General features: G+C 36.6%; 1 protein-coding gene across 4 annotated transcripts in view; it reads right to left on the bottom strand.

Annotated features, from left to right (window-relative positions):
• Positions 1 to 21,122, bottom strand: part of KIDINS220 (kinase D interacting substrate 220) — a 75,457-nt gene extending 54,335 nt beyond the window's left edge. For all 4 annotated transcript variants that reach the window (XM_088136470.1, XM_088136459.1, XM_088136462.1 and 1 more), the window contains exons 1-7: positions 20,970 to 21,122; positions 13,374 to 13,518; positions 11,533 to 11,631; positions 10,342 to 10,440; positions 7,280 to 7,378; positions 6,226 to 6,327; positions 591 to 689 (exon numbers count right to left, since the gene is read on the bottom strand). In XM_088136470.1, coding sequence (XP_087992596.1) covers positions 591 to 689; positions 6,226 to 6,327; positions 7,280 to 7,378; positions 10,342 to 10,440; positions 11,533 to 11,631; positions 13,374 to 13,481 — 606 coding nt within the window. In that variant the 5' untranslated portion in view covers positions 13,482 to 13,518; positions 20,970 to 21,122. The remainder of the gene's footprint in view (positions 1 to 590; positions 690 to 6,225; positions 6,328 to 7,279; positions 7,379 to 10,341; positions 10,441 to 11,532; positions 11,632 to 13,373; positions 13,519 to 20,969) is intronic.
• Positions 21,123 to 21,152: the final 30 nt, after the last annotated feature.

The following is a 21,152-nucleotide window of genomic DNA, read 5'->3' as shown; positions in this document are numbered from 1 at the left end:
GAAAGGAAAAGCACATAGAAAAGGAAAAAAGGAATGAACAGCACCAGCTTTTAAAGTTATAGAGTTCCTGGAAAAACCATTTAGGATAAACTCTATTCTGGGCATAAAGAAAGCTAAAGCAGCTGACCTTTCAGCAGAGCTAAGAGACAGCATTTCTTCTCATCTTTCCTTATATGCTATTAGCCGGTGGTTGACATGGATAGCATAGCCTACATTACCTTATCTATTGTTTAGCAACTAGTAATATAGGTTATATAGTTCTCCCCTACTCTGTGGGATAACATCTCTCTCCCCCAACTCCCCGGCCGAAGTCCACACAGACTGGATCTTGTTGTCATTTAGCAAAGCTCTTAATACATGGTTCTTTTATCATGCCTTGGAGCAGGCAGTTTGCGACCATGCACTAATAATGGAATTTTATTCTTTAGTTCTTGGCATTTCCTTGCCTGGTGTGTCATATGATGCCTAGATTCACTTGGATAACTGAGGGAGCTTATAAAGTGAATACATTAATCAATTAATAAATATGCTGCTTTATATTAGAAACATATTTTATCTAGTATTTTCTTAGGAATAAAAGATATACTCACAGCTCCTTCCTGATCTACATCTGCTCCCATCTGCAACAAATACTTTACACATTCCAGATGTCCTTTTCTTGCTGCCCAGATCAATGGTGTAGTACCATACTGGTAGAAAAAATATATTATTTTATACCACAGATAAATTTCAGTTTTGATTGCTGAAATCTGCTTCAAATACAGATGTCAAATAACAAAGAAAATATAACTGGTGAGGGGATAGGGATGAGATATTGTTATTAAGAGTAGGATTTTAGGAGGCAGATTAAAATCTTTACTTGATGCCCCATATAGGTGGGAAACACTAGAGGGAGTTACTGTGACATTTCATTAACATAGATACAAGCTGAATACAGCTCCCAAGGCGGAAGAGTTTCTCAAAAAATATAGAAAAGATATGGAGGAAACAGATCAAACTAAAGATAAAAGAGATAGATAAAGAGACAAAGGGGAAACTAGTGGTTACTGAAGAACAAAATACAGCAGCAACAACCTCAAATTCTAAAGAATTATAGCTCCCCTCTCTAATGAATGAACTAAAATGTTTGTCATGGAACATATATGGAGTAAATGCGCCAGTTAAAAGGAAAAAAATATTTCATTATCTAAATAAATTAAAGCAGAATATTGTATGTATTCAGGAAACCCGTATCAGAAAAACAGATATTAAATATTTGACTAATAAAAGGCTAGGAAATGAATTTATAGTAGCAAATTAAAAAAAAATGGAATAGCAATGTATGTAAAGCCTAATTTAAAGCCTAAGTGGGTAATCGCTGATGAAGAAGGGAGGTATATAGCAGTAGAAATAGAAATGCAAAACTTTAAAACAATAGTGGTGGGCATATATGCTCCAAATAAGAATCAGAATCAATTTTATAAGACTCTATTAAACCTTTTTATAGATCTTTCATATGATAATTGGATATTAATGGGGGATTGGAATGGGGTTATATCACCGTCTATTGATATAAAATAGAACAAAAAATAAAAAATAATCAAGGAAAACTACCCAAATCTTTTTTTGATATTATAGACAATTTGACTATTGTAGATGCTTGGAGATATAAAAATGGCAATGTAAAAGATTATACTTTTTATTCTGATAGATATAAATCATTCTCCAGAATAGATATGATTTGGTTAACAACAAACTTAACAAACCAAATTATAAATGCAACAATCCTCCCAAAAACTTTCTCTGACCACAATCCGGTCCAGGAAAATATAAAAATTCCCCCCAAAATATACAGATGGAGGTTAAATGAAAACCTTTTGAAAAAAAAAGGGTATGTAGAAAAAAGTAAACAGAAATTAAAAGAATTCTTTGAATGGAATTTAAATAATGAAGTGAATATAACAATGGTATGGGATGCTAGCAAAGCATATATGCAAGGTTATTATATATATTTAAATAAACATATCAAAAGAATATCATAACAAAAACTTCAGTTATTATTAGATCTGATTAAGCAAAAAGAAAAAGACCACCAAGCAAAACCATCAGACGAAGATATAAAATATCAAATAAAAATCTTGCAACAGCAACTCAATACAGTGGAACCTCAGTTCACGAACTTAATTGGTTCCACGACTCTGGTCGCGACCCAAATTGGTCGCGGCCCAAAGCAAATTTTCCCATAAGGTTCAATGTAATTACCGTTAATTCGTTCTGGCGTGGAGGACAGGGAGGCGGCTATTGCTTGGAAGGAGAGTTCCCCTCCCTACGACCACGTGTCAGGGGCGGAAAAATGGCTGCGGACCATGGGTCAGGGGTGGAAAATGGCCGCGGACCACGTGTCACGGGCGGAAAATGGCCGCGGACCACGTGTCAGGGGCAGAAAAATGGCCGCGGACCACGGGTCAGGGGCGGAAAATGGGCGCGGACCACGTGTCACGGGTGGGAAAATGGCCGCGGACCGGGTCACAGGAGGGAAAATGGCCGCGGATCCTGTTCGTGACCCGATCCAGCGTTGGCGAATGGAGGCAAAATTTTGCGACCGGAGCTGTTCGTGACCCGAATTGGTCGTGAACAGAAGCGTTCGTGACCCAAGGCACCACTGTATTTTGACAACAAATGAAATCAAAAGAAGTTTGAGATATATAGAGCAAAGAAATTTTGAATATGCTAATAAAGCTGGAAGATGGTTAGCCTATAAATTAAGAAAGGATAGGGGGAAAAATACTATTACTAAAATACGAGATAATGAAGAAGATTTAACTGACAATGAAGGAATTAAAAATGCCTTTTACAAATATTATATGAATTTATATAAAAAACGGGAGGTGCCAATAGAAAAGATAGAAAGTTATCTTTCGAAATGTAACTTAAAGAAACTATCAAAGGACCAAAAGATAATAGTAAATAATCCTATTACACACCAGGAAATCATACAAGCGATTCAAAAATTGAAAACAGGCAAGGCCCCAAGTCCAGATGGATTTCCAGCAAGTTATTATAAAAAATTTCAAGATCAAATTGTACCACTACTTAAAGACTTATTTAATTCAATTTTGATAGGGGATCAGATACCTAAATCGTGGACGGAGGCTAATATTGTTTTAATTCTAAAAGAAGATCAAGATTCAAAATTATGTAAAAATTATAGACCCATATCCCCTTTGAATAATGATTATAAAATATATACTTTCTTAACAGAAAGACTAAAAATTATATTACAAGGAACAGTTAACCATGATCAAAATGGTTTCCTACCACAGAGGTATATAAAAGATAATATAAGAACAGTTATAGATCTAATAGAATATGAACAAATACATAATGAAAAACAAATTACGCTCCTATTCTTGAATGCTGAAAAAGCATTTGATAATTTAAATTGGAATTTTATGTTCAAGACATTAGAGGCAATGGATTTTGGAGAGATTTTTTTAAATGCAGTGAAAGCAATCTATACGACACAAAAAGCCAGAATAGGGGTAAATGGAGACATGACACAAGAGTGTCCAATTAAAAAGGGAACAAGACAAGGTTGTCCTCTATCTCCTCTACTATTTATATTAGTTTTAGAGGTATTAACAGAAGGTATTAGAAAAGAAGACTGCATACAAGGGGTAAAGATAAAACAAGAAATGTACAAATTAAAAGCCTTCGCCGATGATTTAGTAATTACAATGCAAAATCCACAGGAGTCCCTAGAGCATTTACTAAATATTCTATCAGAATTTGGAGACTTAGCAGGATTTAAAATAAATAATCAAAAAACGAAAATGATAAATTTAAATATGCCACAAAACAGCCAAGAACTGTTGGAACAGAAGACAGGCTTTCAAAATGTAAAAAAAGTAAGTTATTTGGGAACAGAAATTTCAAAAAGAAATACCGATTTATTTCAAAACAATTATGTAAAAATATGGAATAGGATCAAACAAGATTTAGTAAAATGGGAAAACCTACATTTATCATTACTAGGAAGAATATCTACAATTAAAATGAATATATTGCCAAAACTATTATTTTTATTCCAAACTATCCCAGTTTTAATTACAGATAAAACTTTCAAAACCTGGCAAAGAGACCTGTCAAAATTTATTTGGCAGGGGAGGAAATCAAGAATAAAAATTAAATTATTACAAGACAGTAAAGAAAGAGGAGGTTTGGGACTGCCTGATATAAGATTGTATTATGAAGCGAGTGGTTTGCTATGGATAAAAGATTGGGTTACATTAGAAAACTGGAGACTATTAAATTTTAAATTTTAAATTTGGCTGGCACGGATACCTATGGTATAACAAAATTAAAATGAATAAAGCTTTTAATAATCATATTATAAGGAAGTCCCTTTTCAGAATTTGGAATAAGTATAAATCTATCAACACCAAATATTCCGCTCTGGATCTCTCCACAAGAAGCTTTTACAAGATGGGATAATGCAGGAAATTATAAATGGTTGAGATATTCAGAACTATTAAACTTGGAAGGATTGTCGTATAGATTAAAAACAAGAGAGGAATTGGAAAAGGAGGGGTACCTGTGCCACTGGTTCACGTATTTTCAATTGAAAGAACAATTCAAAATAGACATAAAAAATTATAAATTTACAAAAGAATTATCATGGTGGGACATTCAAATTAATACAAATAATGATAATATGATAGCCAAAATATATAAAATTTTATTACAAGCTAAAAGGAGGGAAGTTCAAAATAAAGATTGTATGAAAAAATGGGAGAAAAATTTTGGCTATAATATTGAGTATGAATTGTGGGAAAAAATGTGGACCAAAGGGTTAAAATTTACATTAAATTATAATTTGAAAGAAAATTTTTATAAAATGATGGGTGGTACATAACCCCTGATAAATTAAATAAAATGTATAACACAATGTTGAATGTATGTTGGAAGTGTAAAAAGGAAATCGGTACTTTATACCATATGTGGTGGACGTGTCCAAAAGTAAAAAAATATTGGGAGTCAGTACATAAAAATATTTGCAAAATATTGTCAATGGAAATTATTAAGAAACTGAACTGTACCTACTCAGATTTATGGACAAAGAAATTGAGGAAAAACATGGAAATCTTCTACTACACCTGATCACCGCGGCTAGAGTTGTCTATGCAGCCAAATGGAAAGAGGAAAATGTACCAACCCTAGAGGAATGGTTACTCAAATCTTTGGAAATTGCTCAAATGGCTAAACTGACTGACCAGCTAAAAGATAAAGATGTTGATGACTTTATAACAAATTGGAAACCCTTTTTTGGCTATATGGAAACGATATACTCCATACAGATGAACATTTAGAGTAACAAGTAAGAACTGTAAATAAAATAGAAACAGAGACAAGATGAAGGAACCAAGAAAAGAAGAAGACATGTAAATAGTTAAAATTCACTGTTTAGTTAGAAGGAAACCCTGTTTTTAAAAAATTTTGTGTTTCTTTTTCTTTTCTTTTTTTCTTTTTTTTGTGGCTGTATGGTATTGATCTTTAGGGTTTTTCTTTTTTCTTTTTCTATCTGTATTTGCTCTTCTCATTTTATGTTTGTTAGGTATTTGTGTGTGTTAAATTTTGTAAGCCAACAAAGATTTATTAAAAAAAAAAATCTTTACATGATGCAGAAACATAGCAGACAATCTCATTGGCACAAAAATTTGTATAGGAAGTTAACAGAATTACAAATCTGACTTTCCAGCAGTGTAAAGAGATAGATAAAAGAGCAAAATATAATTATATACATGTACATACAAAGATACCTAGATGCAAAAGGCTGTATGTCACAGCTAATTCATATTAAATGGCTAAAGAAATCATGAACATACCTAAAGGACAACAGCAGCTGGCATTTACAGAATTGTAAAGATTAGCTTAAACCAAATAATATCACTCTAATAAATGTTTATATACTAGGATCTGGCATCAAGCAGCCCACAGAGTTTTGTAAAGAACTTTAAAATACTTTGATATTTTAAATTTTAAAATATACTTATCCCATTTGGTCAAAGCAAAAACGGAGTGTTTGAAGTTCTACTGAATAATTCACAGTAAACAGTTTTCAATATAACTTTACTGTGAATTTTTAACTGGTGAACTGAGAGTTCAAGATACAAAAACTTAATTTCCAGTAATTTTAACTTTTTAACAAAATTAAGTTCTAGCCTTAAGCAAATGCTTTCATTTTACCTTGTCAGAGCAGTTGACTTTAGCTCCATGTTGCAGCAAATGATGCACTATACGAGAATGGCCTCGGCCTGCTGCCCAAATTATCGGATACACACTATATTGCTTAAAGAAAAACATTTGAAAGCAGTAAGAATAACAGTTTATCTGTTCACCTCAGTTATCAAGCACGAATCAATCCAGTATATTAGAAATAAAATGAAAAACCAGAAGAGGCAAAAAAATAAATTGATTTCTTCTTCTTTCTTCACTTAATCGGGATAGCTGATAGCAGGAAAAAGTACAGAAATATATTCTCTTGAATAACAGCAATTAACACACAATATTCTCCCTCTATTGATAGAACCAAATTAGCACAACCTTTCAAGCACAGTTACAAAATACAATTAATAGTCTACATGGAACAAGAACTCTTGTGGGTGGAAGCAAGTCCTCTTTTACTTAACCAACATTCCTTATAGTGTTGTTCAAAGCAGCAAAGGATGGCTGGGTGCACCTTTTTTTATATGGTTGGGAATTTCTATCAACAACCTGGATTACTTTTGCATGCAACTAGTTCCATACCGTTAAATTAAGATTATTGTTTTAAATTGCCATGAGACATTTTTTAAAAGCATTACAGGTAATCCTCGTTAGCAACTGCCTCATTTAACGGTCATTCACAGTTACAACGGTGATGAAAAACTAACTATACAACCAATCCTCACATTTTTTACCTTCACAGGTCTGTAAAGCAAAGGAAAGCTGAAGTAAGATCATAAGCACAGTCACAGTTTCACTTAGCAATCACTTTGCTTAACGACCGAGTTGCTGGTCCCAACTGTGGTCACTAAATGAAGGCTACCTCTATTTTATTTAAAAGTCTTTCATGTGGAAATATTAATTTTACACAAATTAAAAATGACTAGCACTAGACTAATAGCCAACAGAAGTTCTACCTCACATTCTCTAATTATCTGAATAATAAGTTAACTATTATTTAAGATGCAGAATTCCAAATGCAGAATTCTTATAATGTAATATTTGACTGCAAAAAAAGGTGGGGGAGATAACTTACTATACCAGTGATGTTTGGATTTGCTCCTCTTTCAAGAAGCAGTTCAGCTACTTCTGTACAGCCTTTGTAGCATGCCCACATAAGGGGTGTCCACCCACCCTAAAACGATAAAACAGAAAATCATTATACAGTATAGACAGTGCTTCCTACGTTTAAATAAAGAATTAAGCTATATAATTGCTGAATTAATCTTCAGGACACCAATATATATACATTTACAAAGGAACAGAAAAAGTGTTGTGTTGTTGAGGGTCCTTAAAGAATAATAAATGTCTTACAGTATAAGATTTGGAACCCATTTCATCTGAAGCATAGAGCATTACCCTCACTTATAATGATATCTATATAAATACAGCTGCACATATAGACATGCGCATGCACAAACACAATTTCCACCCCATCATCAACCTCAGTTTAGAACTTTCTATAGAACAAGTCCATGTCCTTGAGGTCACCGTAAAACTACACAATGAATGTATATAGGGTGAGAAAAGGGGCAACCAACCATGGGGGTGGCTAGCACTTCGAAGATGCTCCCATATATTAACACCTTTCGATCACCAGCATCTTGGAAGATATTATTATTTATGTATGTGTTTGGTTTTACTATATTTTATACTGTTTTTAATGTATTTTAATTAATATTTGTTGTTTTATTGTAAACCGCCCAGAGTCACTTCCTTGTGAGATGGGCGGTGTCTAAATTCGAAATATAAATAAATAAATAAAATAAAACAAAAAACCTACAGATCACTATATATACCTCCATACTTTGAGCATTCACCTACAACATATCACCAAATCTTTCATCTACAGCCAGGCTCTATGTTACAACCACATTTGGTCTGACCAACGTGGCAGAGATGCTCAATTGATCAAATTAATCCAGGCATTCAGGAGACTGAACTATCCACCCAATGGGACAAATCAATAGAGGCAGATCAATGCCAAGGAAGGACCTATTAAAACATGGACCACAAAAACATAACACCAATTGCCACCTACAACTCATAAAACCATTCAAACGCGTTAGCATCAGAACAATGATGCTAACAAGGGAGCAATGTCACACACAAAGTTAGAGGTGCTTTCATGTGATCATCCTCTAATATGATATATGCCATGATCAGCCAGCAAGACCTTCTGGATCCTATGTGGGACAAACAGACCAGACTGTACAAAAGAATTAATGGACACAAATTTGACATCAGGACTCAAAACAAGGACAAAATAGTATGAGAACATTTTAATCTCCCAGGACATTCCACTACAGGTTTCAAAGTACTCATTTTGGAACAAAGAAATTTTGCCAGCCCAATTATGTGTGATAGCCAGCTTACATACATCAATAGATTTCAGACTACCTCAGAAGATCTGAACTGTCAGCCTTACCAGGTAGACCAGATAGAAAACATGACCAGATGAGCTAATCTACTTTATTGTAAGGCTACATTAACAGAATCTTGCAAGTCTGAAAGTATAATTCTTTCCCCATCTCCTTTACACCCCGAGAAATTAGGGAGGGTGTCTTCTGAGCCACTTGCCCCGCCCACTATCCAGCTGCGGGGTATGCTGTCTCTTATCTGACCATTTCCTAAGCAGCATCTCTGGGCCTTATCTCCCAAGGTCATTCCTACATACCATTACAGAACAAAAACAATGGGTTTTTAATGCATTACAATTGTTATAAGGTACTTGTAATCTGCTTCACATGTAACCTGCATCTGCATAACCAAACCTGTATTCCCCTCTTTTCCACCCCATCCTCACCTCACCCCAATTTAAATCCTACATAAGTCTAGCTACACTATGTATCTGATGAAGTGTACAGCAGCTCACAAAAGCTTATGCCTTTTAATAAAATGTCTTAGTTGGAAAAGATGTTAACAGACTCCTGATTTTTTTACACACACTCATAGTAAACAGGTGAGGAAGGAAATACATGCCACAGTGAGGGCAAAGAAAAGTGAAATGCAAAAAGTATAGATATTTATTTGTTTGTTTGTTTGCCATATAGCTGCCCATCTCACAAAAGAATTCTGGGCAGCTTACAACACATAAGTAGTAGATATCACCTTATTAGCAGGGCTATTCACTGAACAATTGCTGTGGGATAATGCCCTTATAAATTTCCTTTGAAGTTCCTTTACTCAAAAATGGCCACTTTTAGGGTCATTTATAGTGTGTTCTGACAGGTTAAAATGTTCCCAATTTTTTGCATAACACACTTTTTATATCAGACTTGCATTCCATTATGTAAAATCTCTATATAAACTCCTAGCATTACACTCCAAGGGAGACAATCACCAAACACTGTTTATCACACACTTTCATTCATGCCATTCACAATCTCAAACTCAGTACTGACATCATAATTAAAAGAAGCTAAATAGTGTACAGATAGCCCTTGGGTTACAACAGCAATTGGGACTGAGACTGCTGTCGCTAAGTGATGCAGTCGTAAAGCACAACATCACACAACTGCATCACTTAGCAACAACAAACTCAGCAGTCCTGGTTGCCATCATAACTCCAAGATTTGCATGTCATTAAGTGGGAAGCAGTGGGAGTTCCAAGTAAGGAGTGTGGGGGTGCCGCAGGGGGATGGAGGATGCTCTGGGAAAGCTGGCGCAGGCTGTGCACAAGTTGGGGGAAAGCTTGGGAAGCCTGGTACAGGCTGTCCATGAGCACAGAAAGGCCGGGGGGCGGATGGCGTGGTGCAAGCACAGGGAGGTTGAGGTGTGGATGGCATAGCACATGAGGACAGGAAGGATGGGAGGGATGGCATGGCATACAACAAGCGCAGGAAGGCCAGGGGGACTTACCAGAGTGACTTGTGACCTTCCCTGCAGGGAAGGTCACAAATGACGATCACATGACCGCAGTTAGGGTTAGAGGACACTGCAGCTGTCGTAAGCGAAAGCCAGTTGTCAAGTACCCGAATCACAATCACATGACCGCAGGGGTGCTGCAATGGCTGGTTATAAGTACCATTCATTCAGTGCCAAGATACTGGGAAGTAATCATCTTACCTAATTATGAAAGTAAAAAATATATCATACCATGTCTCGATGTTCTATATTGACATTGCACGTAAGGAGTTCTGATACAATAGCAGTATGCCCCTCTTTAGCTGCAGAGATAAGAGCTGTCCAGTTATCCTAAAATAAGGCAATCAAAGAAAGAAAATGTGACAGTTTTATAAATAATTAAGAACATTTAATTCTTAATTAATTTAATTCTTTAATTAGGTTTCAATTTATTTATTTAATTTATTAAACAAACTTATATAGCTGCTCATCTACCAGAAAGAACTTTCAGCTGGCATTGAACAAAATAAAAGCACAATACACTAAATAGACCTTTTAAAAAAATAAGTAATGTTGAGGCCTTAATAATAATAATAATAATAAAAATATTTTTATTTATTTATTTATTTATTTATTTATTTATTAAACTTGTATGCCACCCGACTGTCAGTAACTCTGGGCAGCTCACAACAATAAAAGAAGTTACAATAAAATCAATAAAAAATAAAGATACCAAAATAAAGATAAAACTTGCATTCATCCGCCTGCCAGCTCCATTAACACTCTGGCCCCAGTACCTGGGGAGAAACCACTTGAAGGCCAACAGGGTTGCGGCCATCCGTATCTCCAGGGCAAGGCTATTCCATCAGGCAGGTGCCATGACAGAGAAGGCACACTTCCAAGGTCCCATCAGGTGACACTGCTTCACTGAGGGGACCCAGAGCACGCCGACCCTGCCAGATCTATTAGGACAGGCAGAAGCCATCAATCAAAAGATCATTCTAGCTGAATTACGAGTAGTCCCCAGTTTAAGAACGAGTTCTGTTCCCAAGGTCTGTCCTTAAGTCGAATTTGTACATAAGCTGGAACAGTATTATTGTACAATGAATTGTATAATATATTATATTGTGTAATGAACTTGAACCATTATGTATTTAACACGAATCTTGCTACAATAGGCATTATTCTTAACTATGGATCATCCTTAAACCGGGTGTTCTTAATCCGAGGACTACCTGTAATTCCTCTAAACCATTAAGCTTTAACAAAGAATTCTCAGGCATGATATCACTGTAATAACAAGTAATAGGATGGAATGTAACAGTCTTATCTGTATATTTTGTATTTACAGGTCTGATTCCAAGATATAAACAGACTGATGGCAAATTAAGTGTGCCAGAGGAGAGATAAAGCATGAGGCAAGATAAGCTTCTTAGTACTTACTGAATCTTCTAAGTTACAATTGGCGCCTTTCTTTATCAATTCTTGGACAATTTCTAAATTGCCTTGCTCTGCAGCTAGCATTAAAGGAGTCTGACCATTCTGCAATCATGAAAAAAATAAATAAATGTAAGAAAAAGCTAATTAAGAGGATATATAACAATTCTTATAGCAGAATGCCATATACTATTCAAGCAACAATAAAAATAATTTATTAAATTAAAATGATAATATGAATTAAAATAACTAAAACTAGAAGCAAGCCAGCAGAAGCATTCAAATCCAAGGACGCAATGAAAGTGCGTGGTCACTTCCTAAGGCTTAGAAGTAAGGGAACCATCCAAACTTTTTCCATAAGACAAGGGTGGCTGCTTCCACCCCAACCCCCTCCATATTTTGACAGGCAGATATGTGGACTGCCCCTTTCAGGACTGACTGCACAGGACAGATACTACTGTATTTGGATCAGATAATCAAAAGCAATTTTGACCCAGACCATGTAGGGCTTTGTAGGTCATACCTAACACTCTGAATTGGACCTGGAAACAAGCAGGCACCAATGCAGTGTCACTGGTATAATTCTGCTAAGATGGCCTTGTCCATCAGCAATCACATTGCTGCTTTCTGCACTAGCTAAAGATTCTAAGTCATCTTCAAAGGTAGCTCCAAGTAAAGCATGTTGCAATAATTTAATCTGAAGGCAATAAAAGTGTTTTTTTAAGTAAATAAGTTCATTGTTCTAACAGATCATAACAATAAAGGTGTGCGCCAGGGCTCTCAGCTCCAAAAAAAAAAAAAGTCACAAGTTCCACACCAGACAAAGCTGGGAAAGGCTCCCCAGACCATGAATTCCATCTGCTCAACCAACAGAAGCCATGAGCCCAGGAGAATCTCCAGGTTTCAGATGTGCTGAATGGGTACAACCCCATCTAGAGTCAGTATTAAAGGTGCTGAGCCAAGTAGTTTCTGGACAAATAGCAACACCATTCTGCTGTGATTCACTGAGTTTGTTTTGGCTCATCCAAATCTAACAATGCCTAGATAACTCAAACACTCTTGATAACTGACGCCCCACAGCCTTCTCCAGGATCTTCCCTAAACAAGAAAGACTGGAACTGGGTAGTAGTTGTCCAAAAGAGCTAGGTCCAGAGAAGGATTCTGAATGCCTTACCACCTCTTTCAAGGCAGCAGTTTCAATACTCTCCCTCAAAGAAGCACTGACAACCTCACAGATTTAGCCCCTCACACCTTCCCTGGCTGCTGAAAAGAGCCACAAAAGGCACAGATCCAGCCCACAGACTGAAGTACTCATAGTACAGAGAATCCTGCCCATATCCTCAGAATCCACAAGCTGAAACATAAACCTGATCCCATTGCAGGAAGGTGTCCCAACTACCTCACTTAAATCTTCCCAAGTGAAGTCCAAGTAAGAGCAAACATGAGTCATTAGCACTCTAAGTCTCTGTTCATTGTTCATCTCCTGGTTCTTCAGTAAACCAAGCAGCAGCCCAGGATTAATGAACACAGAGAGGCTGCTCGAGTCTTGCAGGTTAGTCTTGTGGCAGAACTATCTTTCCCCAGAAGTTTCTGCAGAAAACCCCAAGTACTATCTGGAAACCAAATAGATCCGTAAGACACCTAACTGATTCCCTGCCCTTACAGAGACTGGCAAAAGGGACAAGCCATAGACTAGCAAAAAAGTAATCTGACCATGACAACATCCCACATTTGAAGATCACAAATCAATTGCTCTGAAATGGAGCACAGAATGAACAGCAGATATGTGCTATGCTCCTACAAGCTCCAAAGTACTTCTTCTGGATAATTTTCAAAGTATATCATACCTCGTCCCTCTCATCCACATCTTTGCACTTCTCAAGAAATGCCTTCAAAGCAGGAACATTTTCTTCTTCCACGTAAGTCACCAAACTCTGAGACATCAGATTAGCCATCCTTGAGCAAACAGTCAGGTTCCACAATGCCAGTTATCTATATAAACAAAAGGAGCTATTTTAATGTGTCGTGAATATATTGAAAGGGGAAGGCAACAGAGTGATTTCATGGCTATCATTAAAAAAATAATTTCAGTTGTATTTGTGTATAAATAATGTTCTAGGTACTTGGCTTTTTAGTGTCATAAAAAAGAAATCATTAAAATAAATGAAATATAAATGAAATATTCTGCACATTTCAAACTTTTATTTGATAATTTAGTTTGATACATTAGCAGGAAATTCTCTTTAAAGTGTCTTACTTTATGCCACAGCTTTGTTTTATATCTGACAATAGTAAATAAACTGATGCCAAATATGCAACTAATATTTCCTTCAACCATTTCTCAGGACAGATACCTGAAATATGCATTCCCCTCCCCCTTAAATTAATAATTTATTTTCAGCAAAGAATTCTGTTTTTACCAGGACTGCAGTATTTTGGATTGTCGTAGCTTCAAAAATATAGAAGAGATAAGCTAGAAGGAAGAAATATATATCTCAAAAAAAAAAAGTTCAAATATGACCTTCTTCAAAATACACAATCCTAATGACAATACAATAGTGGTCATCTTTCTGGGAAGTTAGTAACAAATAGACCTACAGTAACGCACACCACAACTAACGTGCAGTCCCCTGATGCTTTGGAAGAGTTTGCCTCTAGTCTCTTTAGCAGAAACATAGGTCATAAGTGTTTCCAACATTTTACTTCCAGCAGTGGAACAGACAGTGCTGAGATAAGTTATCGCCTTTTCTTTAACCACCCAGCTTTGCACAAAAGATTTGAGGGTCGTGCCCAGGGCTTCAATGAAATGGTGGAGATAGGAAATTCCCACTGCATGAGCAAAAGTTCACCTGTATAACTTTGCAATTTGCCCCATATAGCCACTATTCCAAATAATGGCTACATATACCAGGTGCAGTAACTGTTATCAAGATGGAAATCTTTCAAGAAGAATCATGACTATCTTAGTTTCCTTAAAGAATCCATTAGGGATGCTTTAATTGTCTGAAAGAATACATGTTAAAAAGCACACAGGAAAAGAGTGATGTAGGTACATAAGGCAATGCAGAAAAAATGAATAAAATAAAGGCATCCAAATGCAGAAAGTTCAGCTGCCGAGGCTGTCTTTCATACAAAGTGGTATTTGTAAATACAATTCTTCCTACTTAAAACAAGTAAACCATACTACAAGCCCAAGAGATGCCTTTACAGAATTTTTACCATGAAGCCTTAAGCCTCTGTACTCCAACTTTCCCACAGCCATTCTAAATTGTTTAGGTCAAATATTTTATTTAGCCTGTTGAATTTACTGCTTGCAATTAAACAAGTGACCATTAGTAAATCAAACATTGTTAAGTAAAGATTGTGCAAGTTTATTGCCATGTACTTATTTAAATAGGGAAACAAGAAATAGCAGTTACAGACAAAACAGAAAATGGATTTCTTCTCTATATTCTAATTCAATATACCTTAATATTAGTCACCATCTTGAAGCTAAGAGGTGAAATTACCGCAGCATAAAGATATGCTAATAGACTTTGCAAGTAAGGTGCATGTAGGAAAGCACTATTGCAATGTCCCCTTCATGTTACCTTTCATAACCTGTCATTCCTTCTTGACTGGCAATGCATTTCACCCAATGTTGTTTTAACAGAAGTGCCTTGTGTTGCCAATTTTTTTACTAAAAAGTCTACAGAGAAATTCCCCTAATTTGCATACCACGAGGAAACAAATGAATTCTGTGTCTGTAACTATACAGATTCCTTGCAGTAAGACCTAGACAATTTCACAGGATGTACACAGAACTGAGTGGTTAGATCTCCTTTTAATCTTAATGTAATAAATGCTAATATTACTCTTTTTGAAATATCAGTTCTCAGTGAGAAGTTCAAAATAATAAAAAAGAGGGAACTGAATAAAACATTCCTGCAGGTCACCAGACAGTACTCCCTAAAAACATGGATGACTATCAAATCTGCAGATAAGGCAGATTAATGAAGAAATTATCTGGAAAAATCTGGGAAAAAAAATTACACTCCACTCTTACTCATGTTATTTCAAATAATTGTTGTGTTCCTATAAGTACTTATTCAATGTTTCTACATGGATGTGTCCATGAAGTCCCCAGCAATTTAACTCAATTCAAAGGATTATTTTTTAAAACTTTTAATGTAAGAGCCAGTGTAGTATAGAGGTTAAGGTCTTGGGACTGACACTGGGGAGACCCAGGTTCCAGTCCACCCTTAACCTAGGAAGCTCAATGGGTATCTTTAGGCCAGCCATACTTCAGTCCAATCTACCTCACAAGGTTGTTGTCACAGAACACAGGAGGGAATATTATGTACACTGCCTTCAGCTCCTGAATGAAAAGGATAAGATGTTCTTTCTTTACTTCAAAGTCAGCACAGAAACAAAAACTAATTTCTAATCTTTTCTAGAAGAACCATATTGCAATAAACACAACAGACTGAATCTAGAATTTCATCCAGTAATTTCACTGCCACTGGAGTTGAAGGGGCCTGATAGCAATTTTCTAGTTTCCCTAGAAAAAAGCTTATTTTTCTGAAGTTATGGAATGGATTCAAGATACATTTTTATCAATTTTTGAAATATCTTTATATTCTAAAAATGAAAAGATGAAGCAATATATTTCTGTATGGCTTTGATTTAATTATAACTTTAAAGACTGGATTAATTTTATATTGATACTACATGGACCTTATTTTTTTTCTTATGTCTAGTTTATTTTAATCACTATAATGTATGTCATTTTTAACTGCACAAATCATTGTTGTATTTTGTTGTTCATTACATTTGAGCAATACTTTTTAAAAAAATTAAAAAGTTAACTTTCAGATTCTTCCTCTCTTTGAACTTGGGGACACCAGAGGAGTACTGTACAGAAAATGGCCTGGATCATTGGCAACAATGCACACCTAGGTATCATAAAGACTAACAAAAAGCTACTGAGAATACTAGAATATCAAAAATCAGCAGGATTGTAAGCAAACAACAAAGCACACTTGACATCTTCCATAATTATAAGCCTCATTTTTTATTCAAGAACTTTTAACATATCATAAATAACAAACCATAGCTTAGGCTTTGTTATTTTGAAAGAAGATTCTTTTGATCTGACTTATAATTTAGAAAAATGCATAAATGCATTTTTTTGTAGAATGGGGACAAGTTGTATCATGTAGTCATATCCCTCTGTAATACTCTATGGATGCCACATCCTGGAGTTTGATAGTCAAAGGCGAAAGCTACCTGTGCTGTAGCATTATTATACTGATTACCTGTAAGTCAGGACAAGGATAGCTGAGGACACACAAGGACAAATCAATTCTTAAACTTCCCAGAAGTGTTAAACCACAGTTTACTGAACTGCCTGGGTTCACACAATACACTGGACTATAAACTAAAAACACTATTTGTGTTTGCACACAGTAAGCCAATAAAGTTGATCACATTATTAGCATGTTCCAAGAACTCAAACTTTCTCTACCAAATACAGCAACATAGTTAGTTGAAAAAGTCAACTCAAGGTGACCCACAATGAGCCAGGGAGGTGATAGAAAGACAACCAATTAAATCTAGCAAGAACTGTTCCTTCGATGTATAGCAATGGCACCACTAAAACATCTGCTATTTTCAGCTCAAAGCATTAGGACAAGTGTTGGACAAACTGTAGCCTTCATTCTATATTCAAAAGCTCTCCACATATATTCAGTTTAAGTTTCTGATAAAAAACACCCTCCCATCTTTGAGAAAAAAGTTGGGAGGATAGCAGACAAAAAATGGGGATTTCCCACCTATATTCAGTTCTGCTGCTGATCAGTGCAATCAGTGAAGTACTTCAAAAGCATGTGGCCCTCAACGAAAAGGAGACAAATGGGGCTCTGCTATAGCACCATTAAAAATCTGCAACAAAGTTAAACATGCTTATTTAGTAAGGCTCATAAAGTGAATTCTGCGCTCCTTAGGACTTGCTAGATGTATACACTTTAAACTAAGTGCTATACTTAGGAGTTCCGCTTTTGGCCTAGACAAAGCTCATAATTTTCCTATCACTGCTCGATGACATCAAGTCTAGACATCATTTGATGGCTAATCTCATAGACTATTTTCTTCTCAATTTGGATTTTTTCATATGTGAAGGATTAATCAGCTGCATCCCAATATCAACCCTTCCATATCACCATTTCCAATATGAATGTAAAAATGTAAAAGCTTGCACACAAAACCTGTCCACTTATTTTTTATCATAATCATTTAAACAGTAAGAGTGTCTTTGCATAAAATATGTTAACTTACAGACTCAAGAGATAAAGATGCTTTTATATGACAAGATTTATTACTTAGTAAAGAGAGTTTAAGCCTGCAGAATGTTAAATAAGAAAAAGCCCTTAGAATAGCCTACATACGGTGGTACCTCTAGTTACGAACTTAATCCGTTCCGTGACTCTGGTTGCAACTCGAGTTGGTCTCAAGTCGAGGTAAAGTTTGCAATAAGGTTCAATGTAAATCCGGTTAATCCGTTCCGCCCTCCGAATTTGGTCGCACCACAAGGCAAATTCCCCATAAGGTTCAATGTAAATACAGCTAAACAGTTCTGAAACATATGCATTTTATTTTTAAACCTCAAAAACCTTCCAAATGCCATAAAAACCTTCCAAACGCCACAAAACACACCACAAGCCTCACTGAACGTCTCCTTGCTACCACGATCTCACCCACAGGAAGCCGCAACCGCGTGGCAGCAGGGAAAATGGCCGCGGATCCGGTTCATAAGTAGAGGTGAGTTTGTAAGTAGAGGTAAATTTTTGGGGCCAGAGCTGGTCGTATCTCGAAAAATTCGTAAGTAGGGGTGTTCGTAAGTAGAGATACCACTGTATATTGACTATGTTTTAGTATAGTACACAAAGAATTCACTCTGAAGTTTATTTTAGCAGTTGTCATTTTTCAACATGTCCTTTATTAGTTTTTCTACTTTGGTTTATTTGTCTCTTTTGCAACCTGACATTAGCTAGCTTGAGGAAATGTGAGGTAAAGCTTCCACAGAGAAATGGAATGCACTCCTATGTAGACAATTTTAGTAACACAGCAGTTTTAAATAAGAATGCCTAGGACTAGAGCAATTCTACCATATACCCCAAAATAAGCAATGGCTCTGACAACACTTAGTGTTCTATTGCAACTAACCAGTATCCTTTCATTCAGTTTAAACAATTATTTAAAAAGCACTCCGTACTCTTTAGAATTCCATAGAAAAGATTTTATCCTCTTTCTAATGTTCTTTATTTTTCATTACTCAGAATCCATTTAATTTTTTCAAGTCCATTAGATCAGGTTTTGGGCCCTCCTCTGTATATTAGATCAGTTTTTGGTCCCAACATGTTTTTTAATATTCTCACAAAATAATGTATATAAGAGATAATGTATATAAGAGAAACACTCATCTTGTACACTCATTTGAAATCTTTACAGACATAATGCTGTAGGAAACCAATACTTTTTGGCAGCAATAAAGCTACAATTTCAAAAATCTCTCCCTCCTCATTACACCATTAACAATCCCATGACATTTCTGCAAACAAGTGGGAAGACTCTCTTAACATCAAGATTACAGAACTTTAGCACAACTAAATAACACACTGTTCACCACTTAGGCAAGATCAATAATTAGTTAACATTCCTTCATCACACAGAATTACAAAGTAGGCTAGAAAAATATCTACTCAGACACTCAGACATGTTACACAACATGTTTATTCATGGTTACTTTACTTAACACATTTTCTTTTGGTTTACAAGACACATTGAGCCATAAACTATACCTCTGAGTTCACAAACAACATTAGAATTAAGTGCAGTTGTGGCTCAGGGTGTTCTATAAGATAGCCAAATCAGACTAAATCCATATATGTTGATTTCAACTCCAGAACTGCCCACATCTGGGGGGCCCCAGTTTGGCAAATTATTTCATCTGGCAAGCACCTCTAAGGCTCAATTTTCTTTTTCATTCTAGTGTTTTTCCGGCATGTGTAGGCTCTTTTTTTTTTCCCCTGAATCAACCAAAAGTTGATCCGTTGCGACAGGAATTGACCAACCAGCTTGTGGCCCGAGCCTGACATCGGGGCTGAGAGAGAGTGACTGGCCCAAAGTCACCCAGCTGGCTTTCATGCCTAAGGCTGTACTAGAACTCACAGTCTCCTGGTTTCTAGCCTGGTGCCTTAACAACTAGACCAAATTCTCTCTCTCTCTCTGCAAATACTAAGACTTAACCTGAGACTTCCAAATAATTTTTAAAATGTTGGAAATAATTTTAACAAACATGCTTGGGATAGCGAGAGCACAAATGTTAAGCAACCAGTAGCTTCAATTTACTCATTATTTCTAATTCTTTGCTTCAACTGGACTCAAAAAGCATGCCATCTCAAATCCTTTCAAATATCCCAACCCTGTCACCTTGGGTGGCATGTTGCAAGTTAAAAGGGAGCCACATATATTCTTGCCAGGAAGTTTCATGTACAGCATGTCATCCTAATGTAGCCAGAGTGCATTCATCACTAAGTGCTTTACAAGGCAAGAAATTATGTTGGCATACACACTTGTCAGGTGTTGTTAATGAAAACACTGACAGATGCAGCTTTATTGGTTATTACACTGCAAAGGAGTTGCAAAATTAATGGAAATGAAGAAGCCTAGGCCAGATAATGGAACACAGCACATAATACACTCCTATTTAAAATGCTATTTCAGAATATTGGATTAAACCTCAGAAAAGTCTGGGCAAGCACACATATGCTGTATGCTTGTTTTTAAGCACCAAAATGCCAAACTGATTAACATTAAGCATTATGCTCTGTCCCCTTGTGTATAAAACCTAGAAATTTTCCCATTACTACAGAACGCTCTTTTGGTGTTGCTGCCTTAAGCTAAAACCAATTGGGCGCTGTTCTCTAGCAGCCAGCACACTATTATAACAGTGCGAAAAAAATCTGTTCAGAAATAGAACCCACGGAATTAAGATAACGGCCAGGGACCGACATTTTCTTTCTTTTCTATTCGACTCTGCATCACTAGCTAAATTAACAGGTTACACAGCCACCCCAGCACCACACCCAAAGCATCCACGCATTTAAACCTGCAGGAATGGAGGGGAAAGGTTTGGAAGAAAGGCAACAACCTGTCCACAGGTCGCTGGACAATAGCAGCCTCGCCCCCTCTCTGCACCTCAATCCCCATCAACTCCACAATCACCTACGCTAAGCTAAACAACACCCGGACTAGGGAGAAGCCCCTGATGCGGACGGGGAAAGGAAAGGTGGCTGGGCGGCTCCGCTCCCTTTGTCTGACGGCCCGCGACCACCGCCATCCCCAACCCCTCCCCGCCGCCGCCGCCGCCGCCGCCGTTGTTTACTTCGCTTGTACGCCTTTACCAGAGAAAAGCAGCGGTTGGGTACAAGCGTGGAAGAGGACGGCGTTGTTGTTGTTGTTGTTGTTGCTGCAAAGGCGGGTTGAAGAGCGCTCCGTTTCCTTCAGCGTAAAGAGACGGTGGCCATCTTCCCCTCTGCCGGCCAGGTCACGTGAGACGCGCGCGCCCGCCGGCCGGCGGGGGAGGT

Source organism: Python bivittatus, unplaced genomic scaffold, assembly GCF_059951505.1.
Source record: "Python bivittatus isolate LINGU-HERP-01145 unplaced genomic scaffold, Pbiv_v1 ctg000020_np1212, whole genome shotgun sequence".
Lineage (NCBI taxonomy): Eukaryota > Metazoa > Chordata > Lepidosauria > Squamata > Pythonidae > Python > Python bivittatus.
Note: the sequence above shows the minus strand (reverse complement) of the source record. Positions and strands in the feature narration are given on the sequence as shown.